This window comes from Stenella coeruleoalba, assembly GCF_951394435.1.
Source record: "Stenella coeruleoalba genome assembly, chromosome: 10".
Classification (NCBI taxonomy): Eukaryota; Metazoa; Chordata; class Mammalia; order Artiodactyla; family Delphinidae; genus Stenella; species Stenella coeruleoalba.
The window spans coordinates 33622045-33641637 of record NC_137156.1 but is presented as its reverse complement, the minus strand read 5'-3'; the positions used below and the strand labels follow the sequence as shown (position 1 = coordinate 33641637).

At 53.2% G+C, this 19593-nt stretch overlaps 1 protein-coding gene across 1 annotated transcript; it reads left to right on the top strand.

Moving 5' to 3' along the window:
• Positions 1 to 19451, top strand: PPP2R5D (protein phosphatase 2 regulatory subunit B'delta). Its single transcript, XM_079934439.1, has 16 exons — positions 1 to 153; positions 5038 to 5115; positions 14098 to 14308; positions 14564 to 14763; positions 14862 to 14972; positions 15094 to 15186; positions 15615 to 15745; positions 15883 to 15942; positions 16049 to 16157; positions 16372 to 16425; positions 16733 to 16903; positions 17010 to 17137; positions 17784 to 17885; positions 17980 to 18052; positions 18195 to 18311; positions 18458 to 19451. Exons 1-16 carry the CDS (start codon positions 127 to 129, stop codon positions 18593 to 18595), a joined length of 1803 nt encoding a protein of 600 aa, XP_079790565.1. The 5' UTR covers positions 1 to 126; the 3' UTR covers positions 18596 to 19451.
• Positions 19452 to 19593: the final 142 nt, after the last annotated feature.

Here is a 19593-nt window from a genome sequence, read left to right as displayed (position 1 = left end):
CACCGCTCGACCCGGGGCGCAGCGCGCAGGCGGTGGCGAAGAGAAGCCGAGCGGGCCGAGCGCGGCCGAGCAAAGCCGGAGCCGGAGCGGGGCCGCAAGAGCCGGACCGGGTCCGGACGGGCCGAGATGCCCTATAAACTGAAGAAGGAGAAGGTAAGCGTGGCCCTTTTCCCCGCGCCTCCGCCTCGGGGCCTGTGCGGAGCTCTGGGAGGGGCCCGAGCCAGGCCCGGGACAGCCCCGGACTGACCCTCCCGTCCGGCCCCCGCAGGACTCCCGGGGCCGGCCCTCCGCCCCGGCTGCTGGTCGCACCCCCAGCCTGTGCCGCAGCTGAGAAAGCTCCCTCCCTTGTCCGGGGTAGAGTCCCCCGACATGCACCTCCCTCCACCGACCCCCGGCCCAGGGTAACCTCCTCCCTCCAGATCCTGCCCCACTCCCAGGTTACTCCCTTGCCTTTTCTGCCCCCATCCCCTCCCCATCACCTCCCCATCCCCCACCCGTTTGCCGTTTGGGACAGCCGCTTATCTGAGATTGCACCTCCCTCCAGAACTAAGCCCCCTCTCCAACCTCGCGCAGCCCCTTCTCTTCCCTCCGCTTCCCACCCGCCTGGGCTTGGGCCTGGGCCTGCCTTCTCCACCGTCCCCTACAGCCCCTTCTCCCTCCTTGCCAGGCTCCTTGACCTAGAACGGCTCTGCTTTCTCTCTCCTCCACCGAATCTGGCCTAGGCCCCTCCCTCTAGTTCTTCCTTCACACACAAACTTGTAAACCAGGACTGAGCCCTTCCTTCTGCCGATGGAACCTCGGAACGTCAGGGTGTCTGAGCGCATTCAGTGCAATCCCTAGTGATACAGATGAGGAGACTGAAGCCCCGACAGGGGGACAGGGAAAGGGACTTGGCCAAGGTCACACAGCCTGCTGGAGGCCCAGCTGTAATATCAGGTCTCCTGACTTAAAGGCCTCCTCTGTTCCAAAGCCCCTCTAACAGGCATCAACCCAGTCCCAGGTTCATCCTCAACCAGTCACCTTTCCTAATCTGGACAGGCTACTCCCCTTATTCCTAATTGAAGATAACCTTTGCATTTTTCCTTTTTTGTACCAGTGCTGGGTTTCTGCTTTTCCTGGGCCACACTGTCCTCAAATTGGGAATCTGCCCTCACTATCAGATTAGCTATCCTTCTTACTCCACAGGGCAGCCACCCCTGGACACCCTTGCCTTTGTCTTGTTGTCTTGACACAGACTGTTTCTTGATGCTGCCTTCTTTTGCCTTCCTCTTCTACCTCCGAACTGCCTTCTCCTCTTCTTCATCCCTGTCTTTCCCTACCCTCTGTTTCCTGCTGTTGCTGATGTCTGACTCAGAGGTGTGGTTCCTTTGAGGTACAGACTCACACAGAGGATGCTAGGATACCAGTTCCAGCCTCCCCCAGCTTCTTCTTTCCTGGGGCTGGTCCTTCATGATGGGCGCTAGCTCTGGCCTGGTGTTCTGCTCACCCACTTTATGACCCCAGAGGTGTCTTGCTTTCATTTGCCCTCTGATTGGCTGGGTTGCTGGGCTGCCATCTCTGACCTTATCAGTTAAACTCCCTATCCTGGGGCTGTTGGAGATTTGCCAGGCAGCTCTGATTCTGGATTGTCCCCATAACCTCTCAGGGCCTGAGATTCTGAGTGTTGAGTTGGTGGTGGTATAGCAGGCACTGAACCTCCTTGGGTGCTGAGCTGGGCAGGTTTGGGTGCCCCACCCAGGCCCTGTGTCTTTGGGGAGCAGGCATGCTGAGGTGGTTTGGGCAGCTTAGCGGTAGGTGATGCACACAAAAGTCAGCCACACCAGGGGCTGAAGGGCTCCTACAAAGAGTGTGGAGAGCAAGGCAGTTCAGGGGAAGCTGGTGAGGTCCTCACTGATCTGTAGTTGTTAGTCTGATGGAACAGATACTGTCCCATCCACAGAAAGCCTTAATCTACTAGAGGACTGAGAAGAAGAAGAAAAATTCTTAAGACTTGCTAGGACCACAGGTGTTAAGTGTTTGGTTGGGAAAGAGTATGAGAAGGATTGGTTTGCATGGGGCCAGGCATCTCTGATCCCCTTTAAGGTTTAACTTTCCACTTTTGATTTCTAGTTGCATTTGGCCTCCTTCAGTGGTGGACAAGTCCTGACGATGTCACTGGGGTTTGCCTAAAAGGGGTGGGGGCAGAGAGGAGGTGGGGATGGAGGGTCTGTATTGCTCATCCATCACCTCTCCCCTTTCTCCTTCATCTCTGCTGGTCCCATGCCTGGCCTAACCTCATGGCCTCCTCCCTGAAGCCCATCCTGAACCCTTAGTTGGGCGTGAGCTCTCCCTCCTCCCCTGGATTTGCAGAGTACTCGGTAGGTCACTTATGGCCCTTTTGTGTTCCCTTGGACTGGAATTAATTGTAGACAAGTCTTTTCTTCCCCCTTGAGATAATAACTAAGTTCCATTTTGGTTTGGCATCTCCTTGTACACAGTAGGTGCTCAATGGATGAGTGCTGAGTCAATCCTTGGGGAGATTTTCATCCTTCCTCTTCCCTCATGTTCTGATCTAAGACTTCTCTCTTTTAGGTTCTGGATGGTGGCGTGCCTCTGCGCCCTCCCACACTCTTCTTGTTCATAATAATAGTAATAACATTGATTAACATTTCATTTTTCATGTGCCAGACACTGTGCTAAAGGGAATTAGGGGTACTTCCCTGGCGGTCCAGTCGTCCCGTGCTTCCACTGCAGGGGGCACAGGTTCGATCCCTGGTCGGGGAACTAAGATCCTGCATGCTGTGCGGCACAGACAAAAAAGAAAAAAATTTAAAATTTAAAAATTTAAAAAAAATAAAGGGAATTAGGTACTTTGATTGTCAGCACTTAATAGGTGAGGAAACAGGCTCAGCGAGGCTAGTTAACTTGCCCATGATTGTATAGCCAGTAAGAGCTGGGCCAGGAACACAGGGCTGGCTCTAAACCACATTGCCATGCAACACTGGACAGCTGGGCTGGGCTGAAGTGTGTGCATTTCACCTGCTCTGCGGGAGCCAGGGAGCAAGGGTGGTGGCCTGGTTCCCATGCCCACCCCCCAACATCACCCCCCAGGCAGCCGGGATCTTTCTTCTGCACATTGCCTGGGAGATATGTCTGAGTGCTGCAGGGTGGGTGGAGGGGTACAAAAAGGAACAAGGAGCTCACGATCAAGGAGAGAGGTGAGACGTGGGTGCAGATGGGCCAGCTTTGTCCGAGAGGCCCACGTCTGGGGTATGTGCAGACGGTCACCTCAGTGTTGCGTCCTGCCTGCACCCCCCCTCATCCTTTTCCTCTCCACCCCACACTCTGCACCACTCGCTGGCCCCTCGGCAAGGGGTGAGTGTGCCCCGCCTGGTCAGTGGGCCCTGGGAGAGTGCCTAGCCACCCAGAGCACAGGGCTCCTTCCCACTGCTATGACTGCCTGGAGCTGCTCCACACCTGGGAACGGCTTCCTGCCTCCCCACCCCCACGAAGCCTTCCCCCTGCTCCAGCCTACGCAGAGCTCTCTTCTCCCTGAAATCCTTTTGCCCCCATGGGTATAATCACTGGATTTAACACTTCTCACTGAAGGGGCTCAGGTGCTATCAAGTGGCAGAATCTCAGAGCTAGAAGTGATTTCCAAGGTCCTCCGATCCGATCTGCATTTAAGGCTCGGGACCCTTTTGCATCATGCCTTGGAGGAGGCATGAATGCACCTCTGCTTGAATGCTCTTGGGTTGGGGAGCTTACAGCCTCACTAGGCAGCTGGTTTCTGTGCAGCTGCTCCAGGAGAAAAGTCTTCCTTCTTTGGAGCCTCAGCCTGTCTTCCTGCCACTTCTGCCCGTGGCTCTTGGGCCTCTGGATCCACATAGAACAAGTTGCGTCTTTAGTCCACATGGCAGCCCTTCATTTATTCGTAAAGATCCCTCTTGCTCCCCCACCCGCCATGACTCCTCCCTTCCATTGTTAACTATCCCAGTTCCTGCAGCTGTGGCTCTCAGGACCTGCTTTTGAATCTACTCCCTCTATGGGTTATATATTCCCCGAAGAAAACCTAGCATTTGTCTTTGTCCCTCCCAAAGTGTGATGCTCTCGACTGAACCAGATCCTCCAGAATGGCCCCATCAGTGCCAAGGACGGGGCGCTTCCACGTCCCCTGGTGCCAGGCACTCTGCACAGGTCTGTTAACTGGATGGCAGGTCACATGAGCTGCCGTGGCAGCCACAGCACATGGATGATTTGTGTTGAGCTTGCAGTCAGACCTAAATCCCCAAGTCTTTTTCACATTTTCCTCATCCTGTCCCTGGGCAGTTGCTTTTTTTTGGCCCAAAGCATAGGAAGAGATGCTGGGCAGGCCAGGGCTCTGAGCCAGCAGCTAGGTTCCCAAGGGAGACTTTGGACTAGTGCTCATTCTTTATAGCAATTCTGGGCCTTGTCGCCATCCCTGTCCTTGTGCTTGTCTACCGAGGCGTTCTTGGGACGATTCCTATACCTGTTAGCATCCCTGGGCCCCACTGATTATGCCAGTAGCAGTTTCTAGTCTGGGTGCTGTTTGTGATATCCTAAAAAGGCTTCCAGGTCTTTCCAGATGGCCTCGAGGGTAGAGTGGTGACTCCCTTCCCTCCAGCATGAGAGCCTCAGGCCCTCTCTGCCCGCTTTAGCCAGAAGCCAGTCTGAGCAGCTTCTTCCATGCTGCTTCTCCCTTGAGCCTCGTCACCCTGGTTCTTACTTGACCGAGGCCCTAACGCATACAACAGCCTTGTGAGGTGAAGGAGCATGGTCATGCTGGATTATTGTGTGTTAGAGTTGTCTTCCTAACCAGATTCTGAACTCGTTGGTGCCTTTGAGGGACTGAATCTCCCTTTGTGTACCCCAACCTGCCACCCCACCGCCCCAGGTTTAAGGTAGGTGCTCAGTGGTGCTGATTGACTGATTGATTCAATTGGACGGAGGAGAATTACAACAGAGACCTGAGGGATGAGGATGAGGCCTCTCCCTTCCTTGGCATCTGTTAACTCTACCTCCGTCTTCTCCCTTCAGGAGCCCCCCAAGCTTGCCAAAGGCGCGGCGAAGCCCAGCAGCTCGAGCAAGGATGGTGGCGGCGAGAGCGCTGAGGAGGTAATGAACGTGGGCATAGCCCTAGTTACGGTGCAGGCGCCAGTTCCACCTGCTTGATGGCCAGTGGGGTGGGGGATCTCAGGGGCCCGGAGATTATTGGGACAGAAGGGAAGGATACTTTCATAGCCAGGGAGGGGCCTGGACAGCCCATCCAGGCTGCCCTCAGGCAGGCTTTCCCTTTGGCGGCTATGAACCAAATAAGCCCTCCAGTTTTTCCGATTCCGCAGGGATTTCTGTGAAAGTCAATTCTCTGTCTACTAAAGTGTTGAGAATTCCTTTTCTCTTAGGGCAAGAAGCTAGGGGCATTGAGTCCTGGGGAGGAGGGAAAAGTACACGGGTGCACATGGGTGCTCAGTGGGGTGACTTCAGTGTAGCTCTGGGTGGGGCAGGGGTGGGGAGTGGCTGATGCCCTTGAGTCGGGCAGGGCTGGGCGCACCTCTCTTGGTCCCGATCAGACGGGAGCTGCTGAAGGACAGGCATGAGCAGAGGTCAGCGCAGCTTGGCAGTCTAGGGCTGTAAAGCAATAAATGGCAAGCAGAGAGCACACGGGGGTGGAGGGACTTAAGGAAGTCCAGAGTGTGTCCATGGAAGCTTGGGCGTGTGCTCAGTGGGATGCTTGGATGCTGAAGGGTCCTGGGAGCACACTGAGCGAGCGCCTGTGTTACCCGGAAGCTGGTGATCCTTGCTTTCTGCGCTTCCTCCCTCCTGTGCTAAACTGTTCAGAGGGATGGAGGTGAACAGGAAATGGAGCTGTCTAATTCTGAGCAGGTCTTGTGGATTGGGGGCAGGTCATGGAGAGGAGATCGATTGAAAAGTGTTTGGTTGGGGTTAACTCTGGATTTGGATTTTTCTGGATACTTCTGGTCCCTGTCACCTCCAAAGAGAGCCAAGCACTTTTCACACCTGCGACCATCATTTTACCCTCACTTGAGTGATGGGAGGAAGCAGGGTAGGTTTTCTCCATCTTACAGACGTGAGAGTTGAGGACCACAGAAGAGAAATTCCTCCTTCCTCTGCACATACACTGGCATCTGAACATGTCTCTAGGCCAGTCCTTGTCACTCAGTCCCGGCACTGTTGGTTCCCGGATGTGTTTCTCTCCCCCAGGCTGTGAACTCTGAGGGAAGGCGCTTGCTTCTTCCCCACACCTGTGTGCTGACGCCCTTGGTTCACAGGAGATCACCAGGAGATGCTTCTGGAGGGCACACCCTCTGGGCTCAGTCTCCCCTTCAGGAGCCATGACATGTGTGGGACCCACAGGGAAGGTGGCGGGAGCCGGCAACTGATACTCAAAGCAAGAGACTTGGAAACAGGATTTAAAGGCACAGAAAGGAATAGCTTGGGGGGCCACTCCTGCCTTCTGCCTGACTCCCTCCTGCTCATTCAGTTACTAGACAGATTGGCTGTCATTTCCTGGAAGTAGCCCTCCTTGGCCACCTGCCCCCATCCCCATGCCCAGGACGCGGTCAGGGCCCCTGGTACCCAGCATCACTCCATGGCAGTGCTTAACCACAGCTGTAATGAAACAATTCCGTGGGAATTCATTGTGTGTCAGTTGTCTCCTGTGTTAACACTTAGCTCCTGAGAGGCTCTCGCTCACACCGAAGGGCCTGGCCCACCGGAAGCACCTGCATTTGAATGCATTAGTGAATGGATGAGCAAACAAACCAACTTCAAATTAGACCTGGAAGGAACCTCTCTTTTCATAGGTAGGAAAACGAAGGCTCAAGCAGCTTAAGAAATAAGCTGAGACCAGCTGCTGTGATTTCTCCACCGCCCTCTGGAAGAGGAGAGTGTCGTGTTCACCTTGGGCTCTGTTTTATGAAATGCCGCTCAGGGCTCACCTGTCTGAGGCAGCTGCAGGAATTCTCCATGATTTTGCAGAAATGCACCCAGGTGGCCCCAGGCAGTGGGACATGGAATAGTTGGGGGCCAGGCTGTGAGGCCCAGGTCATCAAAAGCTGTTTGTCACAGTCCTTCTCTTGCCCTTTTTCTTTCTTTTCCTTTTTTTTTTTTTTTTGATGTGGACCATTTTTAAAGTCTTTATTGAATTTGTTACAATATTGCTTCTGTTTTATGTTCTGTTTTTTTTTTTTGCTGCGAAGCATGTGGGATCTTAGCTCCCGACCAGGGATCGAACTTGCACCCCCTGCATTGGAAGGCAAAGTCTTAACCACTGGACCGCCAAGGAAATCCCTCCCTTGCCCTTTTTCTAGTCAAGAATTTTGGGTTCTTACAGCCAAACTTACCCCGTGTCAAGCATTTGCCAGTCTTTCCAACTGATCTTAATAATTTATAGCAGCCAACATTTATTTTATTGAGCAGTTACTTGTGTATTAGTTTCCTAGGACAGCCATAAGCAATTACCATGAATTGGGTGGCTTAAAATACCAGAAATTTATTCTCTCATAGCTGTGGAGGTCAGAAGTCTGAAATCAAGGTGTCAGCAGGCCATGTTCCTCTGAGGTTCTAGGGAAGAATCTCTTCCACGCCTCTCTCCCAGCTTCGGTGGCTTTCTGCGATCTGCTCCTTGGCTTGTAGAACCATCGTTCCAATCTCTGCCTCTCCAATCTCTGCCTCCGTCTTCGCTCAGCGTTCTCCCCTGTGCCTCTGTCTCTGTGTCCAAATTTCCCTCTTCTTATAAGAACACCAGTCATGTTGTATTTAGGGCCCACCCTAATCCAGTATGACCTCATTTTAATTTGATTACATCTGCAAAGACCCTGTTTCCAGATACGATCACATTCATAGATGTTGGGTTGATGTGAATTTTGGGGGGACACTGTTCAACCCAGTACAGTCTGTCCCAGGCACTGTGCTAAGTACGCATGCATTTAATCTTATAATCTTCTCATTTAATCTCTACAGCAGTCCCTGAGGTCATCTGTTATCATCATCAGCCCCATTTTACAGAGGAAACTGAGGCTTAGTGATGTTAAGTAGCTTTTACTCAGCAGTAAAACAGCAGAGCTGGAATTCAGCGCAGGTCTGTGGCCAGTCCTCCCGTGTTCTTAATGACCTAATAGACTGTTTCTAAGATTCTAGAAGAGTCTTAGAATGGAAAGGAGCCTTGAGAGATTAGGTCAGACTCTGCTACAAGGCAAGGGTCTTTCCTGGCCTGTCTTTGGAAAAAGCATTTCAGTGCTGTGGACTTTTCTGTGTGCTGTGCCCTGTCCTGAGTTCTGGGAACGGGGACAGAGGGAGGAAGAAACGATCCTGGTCTCCCCCACTTCAGCCTGACATCACTGTAGCCAGAGTTGTTACCCTAAAAACATTTTTGGTCCTATCAGTCCTTTACTTAAAAGCCCCTCTTGGCATCTCATTGCTCACAAATTCAAATATGCAGCCTCAGGCCTCCTGGGCTGGCCCTGCCCTGTTCTTCCAGCCCCTCTGGACTTTCCATCTTCCAACCCGACAAGCCTTTTGTGGCTCAGGGCTCTTATTGGTGTCATCCCATTGGCCTGGACTGCTTTATCTCTCTCTTTTCATTCTTTGCCTAAACCCGTGTTTATCCTTTAAGAGACAAATCAAAAGTCACCTCTTCAGGGAGGGCTTCCCTGATTCTTCAGGCAGAGTTTGTCACTCAGCCCTCTGAGTTCCTGAATCTCTTGCGGCGCTCTGGTTTTGCGTTGCCCTGTACTAATGGCTGCTTTCGTGTCTTGCCCACTGGACTTTGAGCTCTTCGAGGGCAAGGGCCATGTCTTATTCCCTTTTTAATCTCTAATGCGTAGCATGATGTTTATTGAATAAATGAATTAAGAATGGGTATGGGGGGCTTCCCTGGTGGCGCAGTGGTTGAGAGTCCGCCTGCCGATGCAGGGGACACGGGTTCGTGCCCCGGTCCGGGAAGATCCCACATGCCGCAGAGCGGCTGGGCCCGTGAGCCATGGCCGCTGAGCCAGCGCGTCCGGAGCCTGTGCTCCGCAACGGGAGAGGCCACAACAGTGAGAGACCCGTGTACTGAAAAAAACAAAACAAACAAACAAACAAACAACAAAAAAAGAATGGGTATGGGGTTGGCCAAAAAGTTCATTTGGTTTTTTTGTAAGCTGTTACGAAAAACCCAAACGAACTCTTTGGCCAACCCAACAGTGCTCTAGGTGTCAATATAGGAGAGAATGCCTCTCTGATTTTCAGGGTTTGAAACTAAAATGATCTTCACTCAGCTAGTTAATTCATTATGCAAAAGCTATAACATTAATCTTTGCGTTTTTCACTGATAATTTTATCTTTCGTCTTTCTGCTACAGTACCTTCTATAGTGCCTAACTTATATTTCTATGTCCTACTTTATGTTTAAATATATGGGTTTAATGATTACAGGTGTCTGTGTTAGGGTCAGGTTGGAATGGAATTGGTTCAGAGTGGGCAAGTATAGTTGCAGTCTCCTGAGTGTGAGGGTGGTGTATAAATTCAAAGCCCCACTGGAGGGGCTTCCCTGGTGGCGCAGTGGTTGAGAATCCGCCCGCCAGTGCAGGGGACACGGGTTCGAGCCCTGGTCCGGGAAGATCCCACATGTGGCGGAGCAACTAAGCCCGTGCGCCACAATTACAGAGCTTGCGCTCTAGAGCCCACGAGCCACAACGAAGAGCAGCCCCCACTCACCGCAACTAGAGAAAAGCCTGCGTGCAGCAGCTAAGACCCAATGCAGCCAAAAATAAATAAATAAATTTATATTTTTAAAAAAAGCCCCACTGGATTGCAGGAGGCCTGAATCTAGGAAGGCTTCTTGGCGTTTGGATCCTGTTGCAAGTTTAGAAGTGGGAGGAGACGGTTGTTCAGGCAGAGGAGACAGCCACTGTGGAGTCTCAGAAGTGGGAGCAGGCAGGTCACCAGCTTGCCTTTGGGCCGTGTCCACCCATGCTCTGATGGCTGCAGAAGTTCTCCTGGGGATGCAGCTGCCTCTCATCTCCAGCCCAGGTCAACAAAGGAGAAGTTGGAAGCTAGAGCTTTTAGGAGAAAGGGTTGAACGTGAAGTGAGTTGCTGGCACACACCTATACTCCCTTCTGACAAGTATGTTTCCAGGGCTTTGCTGGCCGGCCCAGCTGTCTCTCAGCTGCTCCGTGTATCTGGGGCCTGGGAGCCAATGGTCCTTATAAAACCAGGGTGGCCCAGTGGGCTGGGGGCGGGGCAGACTAAGCCGGCTCAGCTGCTCTCCGGCCACCCCAGCCTTCAATAATGCCATCCTGAAGGGGAAGGGACCTTAGGCATCAACTCATTGGGTGGCTTTTTAAACTATGATTTTCAGCCATGCAATCTCTGTTTTCTTAAAACCTTACTTGGGGGCTTCCCTGGTGGCGCAGTGGTTGAGAGTCCGCCTGCCGGTGCAGGGGACACGGGTTCGTGCCTCGGTCCAGGAAGATCCCACATGCCACAGAGCGGCTGGGCCCGTGAGCCATGGCCGCTGCGCGTCCGGAGCCTGTGCTCCACAACGGGAGAGGCCACAACGGTGAGAAGCCCGCGTACTGCAAAAAACAAAAACAAAAACAAAAACACCTTACTTGGAGAGTGTTTGGACTACTGATCTAGTCCAACCCTCTGCTCGTTAGCAGAGAAAATTGAGGTCTTGCTTTTCCCTTTTTGGGAAGAAGGCCTCCTTTCTCTGGATGTCCCCTAAGTGCGAGATTCATGGAGATGCAGGGTTTCTGCATCTTATCTGGGAGGATGGAGAGAGACATATTTTTCCCGAGTCTTGTTCCTCAGTTGCCACTGAGCCCCTCAGCCTAGTATCTCTGATGTTTCTCCTTCCCACTCTGCTCCCACCACTGTGCAGGGCTTTGTTCTGAAGGTCCCCGGTCAGGACAGGAGGGACCTATGGAGATGGGCCTGGGCTTGGTGTCCCCCGCCCGCCCTGTCCCCCCATCAATCAAATAACCAGTCATTCACTGAATGCCTGTTAGGTGTCAGTGCCAGTGCTGAGGAGACCCAGAGGGGCACAAACCAGGGTCCTGGCTTTAAAGGGACTTGCTTTCTAGTGGGGAGATGACACATGAGCAAAGTGATCAAGAGGTGTCACTGGGGATGATCCCAGAGCCAATGGAACAGATAAGCAGTGTCAGAAGGTTGAGGGTGGAGGGTGGACATGCAAGTCCTGGAGTGATTGGAGAAGGCTTTTTGGAAGAAGGTGGGTCTTGAAAGATGCAATGCCTTCTTGGGTTCTCCCATTTTATTTTATTATGTTTTTGGCCACGCTATGTGGCTTGTGAGATCTTAGTTCCCCACCCAGGGATTGAACCCAGGCCCACAGCAGTGAAAGCACGGAGTCCTAACCACTGGACTGCCAGGGAATTCCCTGGGTTCCCCCATTTTAAAACAAGAAGGATAATGAACTCTAAGGAACATTTGAGGTGTGCTACTTTCAGGAATTTCCAGGCTGTATTTCTAAAATCCAGGGATGGGAAATAATAATAATAACAACAACAATAGTAGAAGATACTGCTTATAAGACACTTCTGTGTGCCATATACTGTTCATTTAAATCCTTAGTACAACCCTGTGAGGTAGCACTATTGCCACCCCCACTTTACAGATGAGGCACAGAGAGGCTATATGGCCTCCTGGAGGTCACTCAGCTAATAAATGGCAGAGCCAGTAGTCAAACCCAGGCAGTCAGGCTCAAGTCTGTGCCCTTGACTGCTGAGCTCCACTGGTAAGGATTGGGTTGTTCCTGCGACAGGGAAATGGGGAGAGTCTGATGCACACCAGGCTCTGGCCCCCTGGCCTTTTGCCCCTCTCCTTCGTCCTCTACCAAGGTGTGATCCATCCTCCGTATACAGGAAGAGAGACCCCAGACTTCAGGGTGCCTTGCACTGTCTAACCAGAAAAATCACACTGGTTGAGTGTAGTCATAGCAAGGGAGGTGTGTGATGACTGCTCTTGTCCCACTTCTTTGCATTCCCCTAGTCAAATTGGTGTCTGGGGCTCATTTCAGGAGGAGGAGAAGGCCAGATGGCCAAAGCGGTAATGAGCTACACTGGACCCAAGGCCTGCCCTGGGCTGGATCCAGCGCTCCTCTCCTGCCTCTGACCCCCAGATAGGTCACAAGCTTGACGTAATTGTTTCTATAAAAAATTCAAGAGCGTACAAAGCATAACATTTGTCTTCCTCCTTGCCCCTTATCCCAGAGAGTTTCATATTCTCCCATTCTTATTTTATGAAGTAAGAGTTTACGGAGCGGGCTGGAGAGGAGGCGGGGATGGCAGGTGTGAGCACAGGAGGGCAGTTTTCCTGTGGTGTAGGGACCCGGCTGGACGTGACCTCACTCCTCTGGTCCTGTTGCAGTCTCTTCTCTGGTTGGGGGGAAGGGCTGTCCTGTGGCTCAGCCTCTCCCCTCTCCCAGCAGGGGGTTACCTGGACAGTACCTATGAGTGGACAGCCCTGCAAACACCTGTTTGTATGCTTCTGAAAATGGGCTTCGTGGGGCTCTGACACCCGTGTCTGGGAGGAAGTAAAGAAGTAACTTTTGGAAATTAGCTGTATTTCTCCCATTATATTGCCTTTTTTTTTTTTTTTTTTTTTTGGCCGTGCTGTGTGGCTTGCAGGATCTTAGTTCCCTGACCAGGGATCGAACCCAGGCCCCATGCAGTGGAAGCATAGAGTCCTAACCACTGGACTGCCAGGGCATTCCCTATTTCTCCATTATAAAAGCAGTGTCAGCTTGTAAAAAATTTAGGGAAATAGGAAAAAGTCATGTCTCATTCTGTCATTACAGGAGATAGTCATGAACACATGCACTTGTTCTTTCTTTTTCTTAACTGGATTTTGGGTTCTGTGCATGTTTTAATATGGGTGAGCTCATTTTGATATACAGGTTTGTATTATCCTTATTTAACTTAGCATATAGGAAGCAATTTTCTCTCATTCCATAGTTTTACTCTTTTTGTTTTGTTTTTAATTTTTATCAGCGTGGTGATAGGTGCATTGTTCAGAAGGTCAGATAATACTCTCAGGCTTGTAATGAGCAGGGCAGCCCCTGTCGCCGGCCCCTCTTCTCCTGTTGTTTCGTGGCAACCACATTCACCTCCTAACTCTTTCCTTGCAGGTTGACTTTTATACCTCCAAACAAGATCCTTTTACTGATTTTTTTTTTCCCTTTATTTTGTGAGCTTTAGATATCTCTTGACTTCCTAACGTGGAAAATTAAGGCCCGAGTGTCTTATACCTCCATGCAGACTTTTCCCCTCTTCTCAGAATACTTATCACCCGTTTTGGGTAAATTACTCTGACTGTGTAAACATTTTTCACAGCTGAATCACGTATCATTACATTTAGTACATAGTTTTCATAAACATAATTTTAACTCCATGATTTCCATGTATTTATATACTGGCCATTATAAATAAGACCATAAAAAGTGTTTTTGCACAAAGCCTTTTTTATATTTAGGATTTTGCTTAATCTATATTTCTAGTAGTTAAACTGCTGAGATATGGGGAGGAGTTTCTTTAACTGAAGACTATCACACGTTCAGTAAATGATAAAATAGAGTAATCTTCGCTGTACTGCTCGATGCATTTTTACATATGTTTATGCTATGAACCACCTCCCAGACTCACTCAAGATACGGAATGTTTCCGTTAGTCAGAAAGGTCCTCGTGCCCCTTCTCGGTCACCACCCGCATCTCCCCAACCCACACCGCTGCCACCCCCTCCCCGGCAGGAGAGCCACTTGTCTGACTTCTGTCACTGTCAGTCCATCAATCAGCTTTGCCTGTTCAGGAACGGGAGTGAGCGTTTTGAAGGCTCTTGATGCACAGGCAGCGGGCGTCACTTTGGGAGACACGCCTTCTAGACCGCCCCCTTCCAGGGCCACGTCCCGCACTTATGTCTGACCCTGGTCTTGGCTCCTTCGGGGCGGGAGGCAGCTGCTTGCTGCCCAGGCCCATAGAGGCATAAACGGACCCGGGGCTGGGCGGTGGGCCAGGCCTGGGGTGGGAAGCGCAGCTTGGCGAGTGCACTCCAGTGACTCGCTCGTTTGACCAGGCCCAGCCCCAGCCGCAGCCGCCACCGCAGCCACCACCGCAGCCGCCATCATCCAACAAGCGTCCTAGCAACAGCACGCCGCCCCCCACACAGCTCAGCAAAATCAAGTACTCAGGGGGGCCCCAGATTGTCAAGAAGGAGCGACGGCAAAGCTCCTCCCGCTTCAACCTCAGCAAGAACCGGGAGCTGCAGAAGCTTCCTGCCCTGAAAGGTACTTGGGAAAGGTCAAGAGGGCTGTGGCATCAGACCTAGGGGACAGTGGGTGTTGGCAGAATGGAGGTTTGGGGGTGTTTGGGGGAGGGTGGAAGCTCTAGAGAATGTGAGGGGGAGTTGCGCTGGGGCTGGGGGTGGGCGTCAGGGGAGCAGGATGGTGGCAGGAAGGGATCGGGGAACGCCCTGCGAGGTGAGCAGGGCATAGCAGTGAAGGACCACAGAGGAGACCTGACCATGGCCCATCCGCCCCTAGACTCACCAACCCAGGAGCGGGAGGAGCTGTTTATCCAGAAGCTACGCCAGTGCTGCGTCCTCTTTGACTTTGTGTCAGACCCACTCAGTGACCTCAAATTCAAGGAGGTGAAGCGGGCGGGGCTCAACGAAATGGTGGAGTACATCACCCACAGCCGCGATGTTGTCACCGAGGCCATTTACCCTGAGGCCGTCACTATGGTAGGCACAGGGAAAGGGGAAAGCGGGCAGGGACGGGGGCCCCGGAAAAGCCCAGACCTGCCCAGAGAGCTCTCACCTGGGCCCTCCCTACCCCTCAGTTTTCAGTGAACCTCTTCCGGACGCTGCCACCTTCCTCAAATCCCACCGGGGCCGAGTTTGACCCTGAGGAAGATGAGCCCACCCTGGAGGCCGCCTGGCCGCATCTCCAGGTACCAGAGCAAAGAGGGCAGGGGCCTGGCTGTGGGCAGTGGGGCACTCTGAGCCCTGCAGCAAGGGGGCTCTCCCAGTCCTTGGGGAATGCCCCTAAGTGATGCTCCTTTCCCCCCGCAGCTCGTGTACGAGTTTTTCTTACGTTTCCTTGAGTCTCCCGATTTCCAGCCAAACATAGCCAAGAAGTACATTGACCAGAAGTTTGTCCTTGCTGTGAGTCCCTGAAGTTCCTGCCTTCCCCTCCTTCCAGTCCATGAACTCTAGCCCCACGTCCCCTGACTCCAGTCCAAGCTGCTCTTTTTGCTTCTGCTGAATATAGGTACTCTATTGGGTTTCAGCTGTGTCTGGTGCAAATTGACCATGGGGGTTAAACAAACCTACTCTGTCCATAAGAAGCTTCCAGCATAATGGAAGGAAACAAAAAAGCAACACTGTTACCCCCCGCCCCACCCAATGGGGAATGCAGCACGTATTCCCAGACATCACCTGGGGTAGAGCAGGGCAATAGAATCGCTCTTCCCAGAGACTTGTCTCCACGCACCCTCTTCAGAGGGCTTCCTCTGGCCAGGACCCAAGTCACCCCAGCCCTGGCTTTCCCCAGCTCCTGCCTCACTGCCGCCTCTCCTCCCGCTTGCTCCCAGCTCCTGGACCTGTTTGACAGTGAGGACCCTCGAGAGCGGGACTTCCTCAAGACCATCTTGCATCGCATCTATGGCAAGTTTTTGGGGCTCCGGGCTTATATCCGTAGGCAGATCAACCACATCTTCTACAGGTGAGGCCAGGAGCCTGGGCTCAGGAGCAAAGCAAGCCCCTCACTAAGATGGGGTGGGAGAAGGGTGGTAGGTGGGACTCCACAGAATGCTGGAGGGGCACCAGGGGTTATCAAGAGAGTCTTTGTTCTTCCCTCAGGTTCATCTATGAGACGGAGCATCACAATGGGATTGCCGAGCTCCTGGAGATCCTGGGCAGGTGAGAGGTGGGGCGGGGGCACACATGCCTAGAAGAGGTCGGGAGGATTGATGCATTGAGCTTGGACCTGGCCCTTTGGTCCTGACAACCCTCCCTTAACTCCCAGCATCATCAATGGCTTTGCCTTGCCCCTGAAAGAAGAGCACAAGATGTTCCTCATCCGTGTCCTGCTTCCCCTTCACAAGGTCAAGTCTCTGAGTGTCTACCACCCTCAGGTGAGCGGCCTTCCTCCTGCTGATCCCCGGCCCTGGCTGCAGAGAAAAGAGGGAAGGGGAAGCATTCCAGCCGTGATGGGGTGGCAGAGGGAGCAGGGGGCAGAATTCCTCTCCACGCCTCCCCTTCTGTTCCGGGGTCTGGTTTCTGTCACCGACCTCTCTGTGACCTTCTGAGCCCTGCACCTCACCTCCTTTCTGTCTCAACCTTCTGCAGCTGGCGTACTGCGTGGTACAGTTCCTGGAGAAGGAAAGCAGCCTCACTGAGCCGGTAACTCCCCTGCTGGGCCCCAGGGTCCACCTCTCCCTGTCAGCAGCACTTGCCAGCAGCAGCTATCGAGCGGTGCCGCAAGCACTCACGGGCGATGTAACCCGACAGGTGGCATGGTTTCCTCTCTAAAGGAGAAGTAAAACCTTTGTGCACCTAGGAAGCATCCAAGCCGGAGAAACACGAGCACTTAGCTGAGGCCACCCAAGCTGTGCCCACCGGGGTTGGGGGGAGAGGGCAGGGTGGCTTCCTGGAGACCCAGACAGGTGTTGAGTGAGAATTTTATTCCCGTGTCCTCCTCTTCTCGCAGGTGATCGTGGGCCTTCTCAAGTTCTGGCCCAAGACCCACAGCCCCAAGGAGGTGATGTTCCTGAATGAGCTAGAGGAGATTCTGGATGTCATTGAACCTTCAGAGTTCAGCAAAGTGATGGAACCACTCTTCCGCCAGCTTGCCAAGTGTGTCTCCAGCCCCCATTTCCAGGTGAGACCCAGACCCAGAACATCCCAGCCCCTGCCTCCCAGAAAACTGAGGAGGGTCTTCAGCATAGCGAGCCATGTCCCCACTGAGTCTCGCCTGTCCCCACCAGGTGGCAGAGCGTGCCCTCTATTACTGGAACAATGAGTACATCATGAGCCTGATAAGTGACAATGCTGCCCGAGTCCTTCCCATCATGTTCCCTGCACTCTACAGGAACTCCAAGAGCCACTGGAACAAGTAGGGAACTGGGGTGGCACTGGGCACTGAGGATCTGGTTTTGGGATGTGGGAGGGTGTGGATGGACTCAAGAGCCAGTGGTCTCATCTGGTCCCTCAGCAAGCGGGGCTGGTGCCCACTGCATATTAATAGGGCCTTGAGGGACTGACCAGGGAGAAAAGATACCCACGTGAGAGATCTGTGCTGCCCAGCAGCAGAGCAGTGGCCTCTGTCGCATCTCTTCTTGAGGTCAGATATTCTGCAGCTTTGGAGATGTAATTCCATGTTGTGAGAAGCTGATGTGATCCTCTTAGTATGTATTAAATCCCAGTATTGTTAAAAGGCTTTCCTGTTTAAAGCTGTGTGCTGGGAGGCCATTCGTGTGGGCTAGAAGAGTAGGAGGTAGTGGGGAAAAGGGAGCTCTTGGAGCACGGGGTGCAGGAAGGATGGGCAGGCAGACTCATATTTGTAAAGGGCCTGAACTGCCAATCTCAAGTCACATGATTTGGCCAGAGCGATGAGCTTACACTGTACAGAGGCTGGTGGGATGGGAGTAGTACATGAGAAAGCTCTTAGCACAGACACCTCGTGGGAGAGAGCAAACTGAGGTCCGGGCACTGAGGGCAGGCTCTGGCCTCTTACACGTCGTCTTTCTTCCTGGCGGCAGGACAATCCATGGCCTGATCTACAATGCCCTGAAGCTGTTTATGGAGATGAATCAGAAGCTGTTTGATGACTGTACACAACAGTACAAGGCAGAGAAGCAGAAGTGAGTCTCTCTCTCCTTGGGGGTGTTCCTCTTCCACACCAGCCTCCTGTGCTTCTCTCTCAAGCCCACCCCAATCCTGTCTTTGTTCCCTCAGGGGCCGGTTCCGAATGAAGGAGAGAGAAGAGATGTGGCAAAGGATTGAGGAGCTGGCTCGCCTTAACCCCCAGGTGAGGTGCTTCTGCCCTTGCCCTGAACTGAGGGGTCCAGCCTGGGTTGGGGGAGGGTTTGTCTGAGGAGGGGCAGGAAGCAAACAGGGTCCCCATACTTCCCAAGTGGCTCTCGCCACTTGTCTGCCTCCTTTCCTCTCAGTATCCCATGTTCCGAGCGCCTCCACCACTGCCTCCTGTGTACTCGATGGAGACGGAGACCCCCACGGCAGAGGACATCCAGCTTCTGAAGAGAACGGTGGAGACAGAGGCCGTGCAGGTGGGAGGGCACGGGGAGCAGAAAGACAAGACAGCCCGGGGAGGGAGAGGAGACGAGAGCCGCAGAGCCAAGGAATCAGGGCAGGGAACAGTGGGATTTCTCGGGACTTGGTCACCATTCCTCACCTCCTGCACATCCCCACACAGATGCTAAAGGACATCAAGAAGGAGAAAGTGCTGCTTCGGCGGAAGTCAGAGCTGCCTCAGGACGTGTACACCATCAAGGCACTGGAGGCGCACAAGCGGGCGGAAGAGTTTCTAACTGCCAGCCAGGAGGCGCTCTGACCTCCTCACCCTCCCACCACAGGGCCACAGCCCACTCAGCCCTGGGACACTGCCCCAGCCCTCCACCTTCTGCTCCCCACTGGCTGACTTGGGGCAAGGCAGGGCCTCTCTGCTCTAGGGAGGGGGATGAGGCACTTGAAGCGGGGACACCCGCAGAGTGGTCCCTCTTCTCCCCTGAAATGTGTTCATGCCTCCCCGCGGCTAGTACAGACAGGCTGAGTGCGGCAATGCTCAGCGCTCACACAACTTGGGGATGCCTGGCCCCCTCCTGCTCCTTATCCCACAGCTGCCTGCGGCTGCTCTGAGAAATACACACGGGAATAACGTGCTCCTCTCCTCTCCCCTGCAGCCCCAGTTGAACTCCAGGTGTCTCCTCCTTGTCTCCCTCCCCTGCAGGCATATAGGGAGCAGCAGGAGATGATTCTCACCAAAGTTATATCAAACCCCATTGGCCCCTGGAGTGAATTAGCTGGAGGGGAGCCAACCCCCAACAGCACAAATAGGCCCCCAGCCCCAGCAGTGTGCAGGCTGATGGGGCTGCATTACTTCCTCTTACCCCTGCCTGATCAAGACAACATAGGAGAGCAAAAGGAGAAAAGCATAGGCTTTGGACAGTAGGTGATGAATATAGGGCCCAGATGGACCAAGAGAAGGGGATGAACAAACACCCTACCCTGTACCCCCTCTTTGGTGAGCAGCAGCCCTGGGATCACTGACACGGAAGGGACCATCCTGGGGCTGACTGCTTTCCTGTGCTGTTGGTCCCCAAAGCTAGGAAGAAGGAAGCAGGGGGCAGTGCCCTAAGCATGGCTCCCCCCAACACCTATTTATTTCCCTGTTTGTGCTGATGCTGGGCAGGCTCTCACTTGTCCCTTTCAGGAACCTTGGAGGGGCGAGGGGCTGGGAGGGGGGCCGGACCCGGGTTCCAGGGGCACAGGCAGTGCAGCTTTTGGCTGTGTACATAGGGTGCTTTATTCCCCACAGAGTGATACATGCTA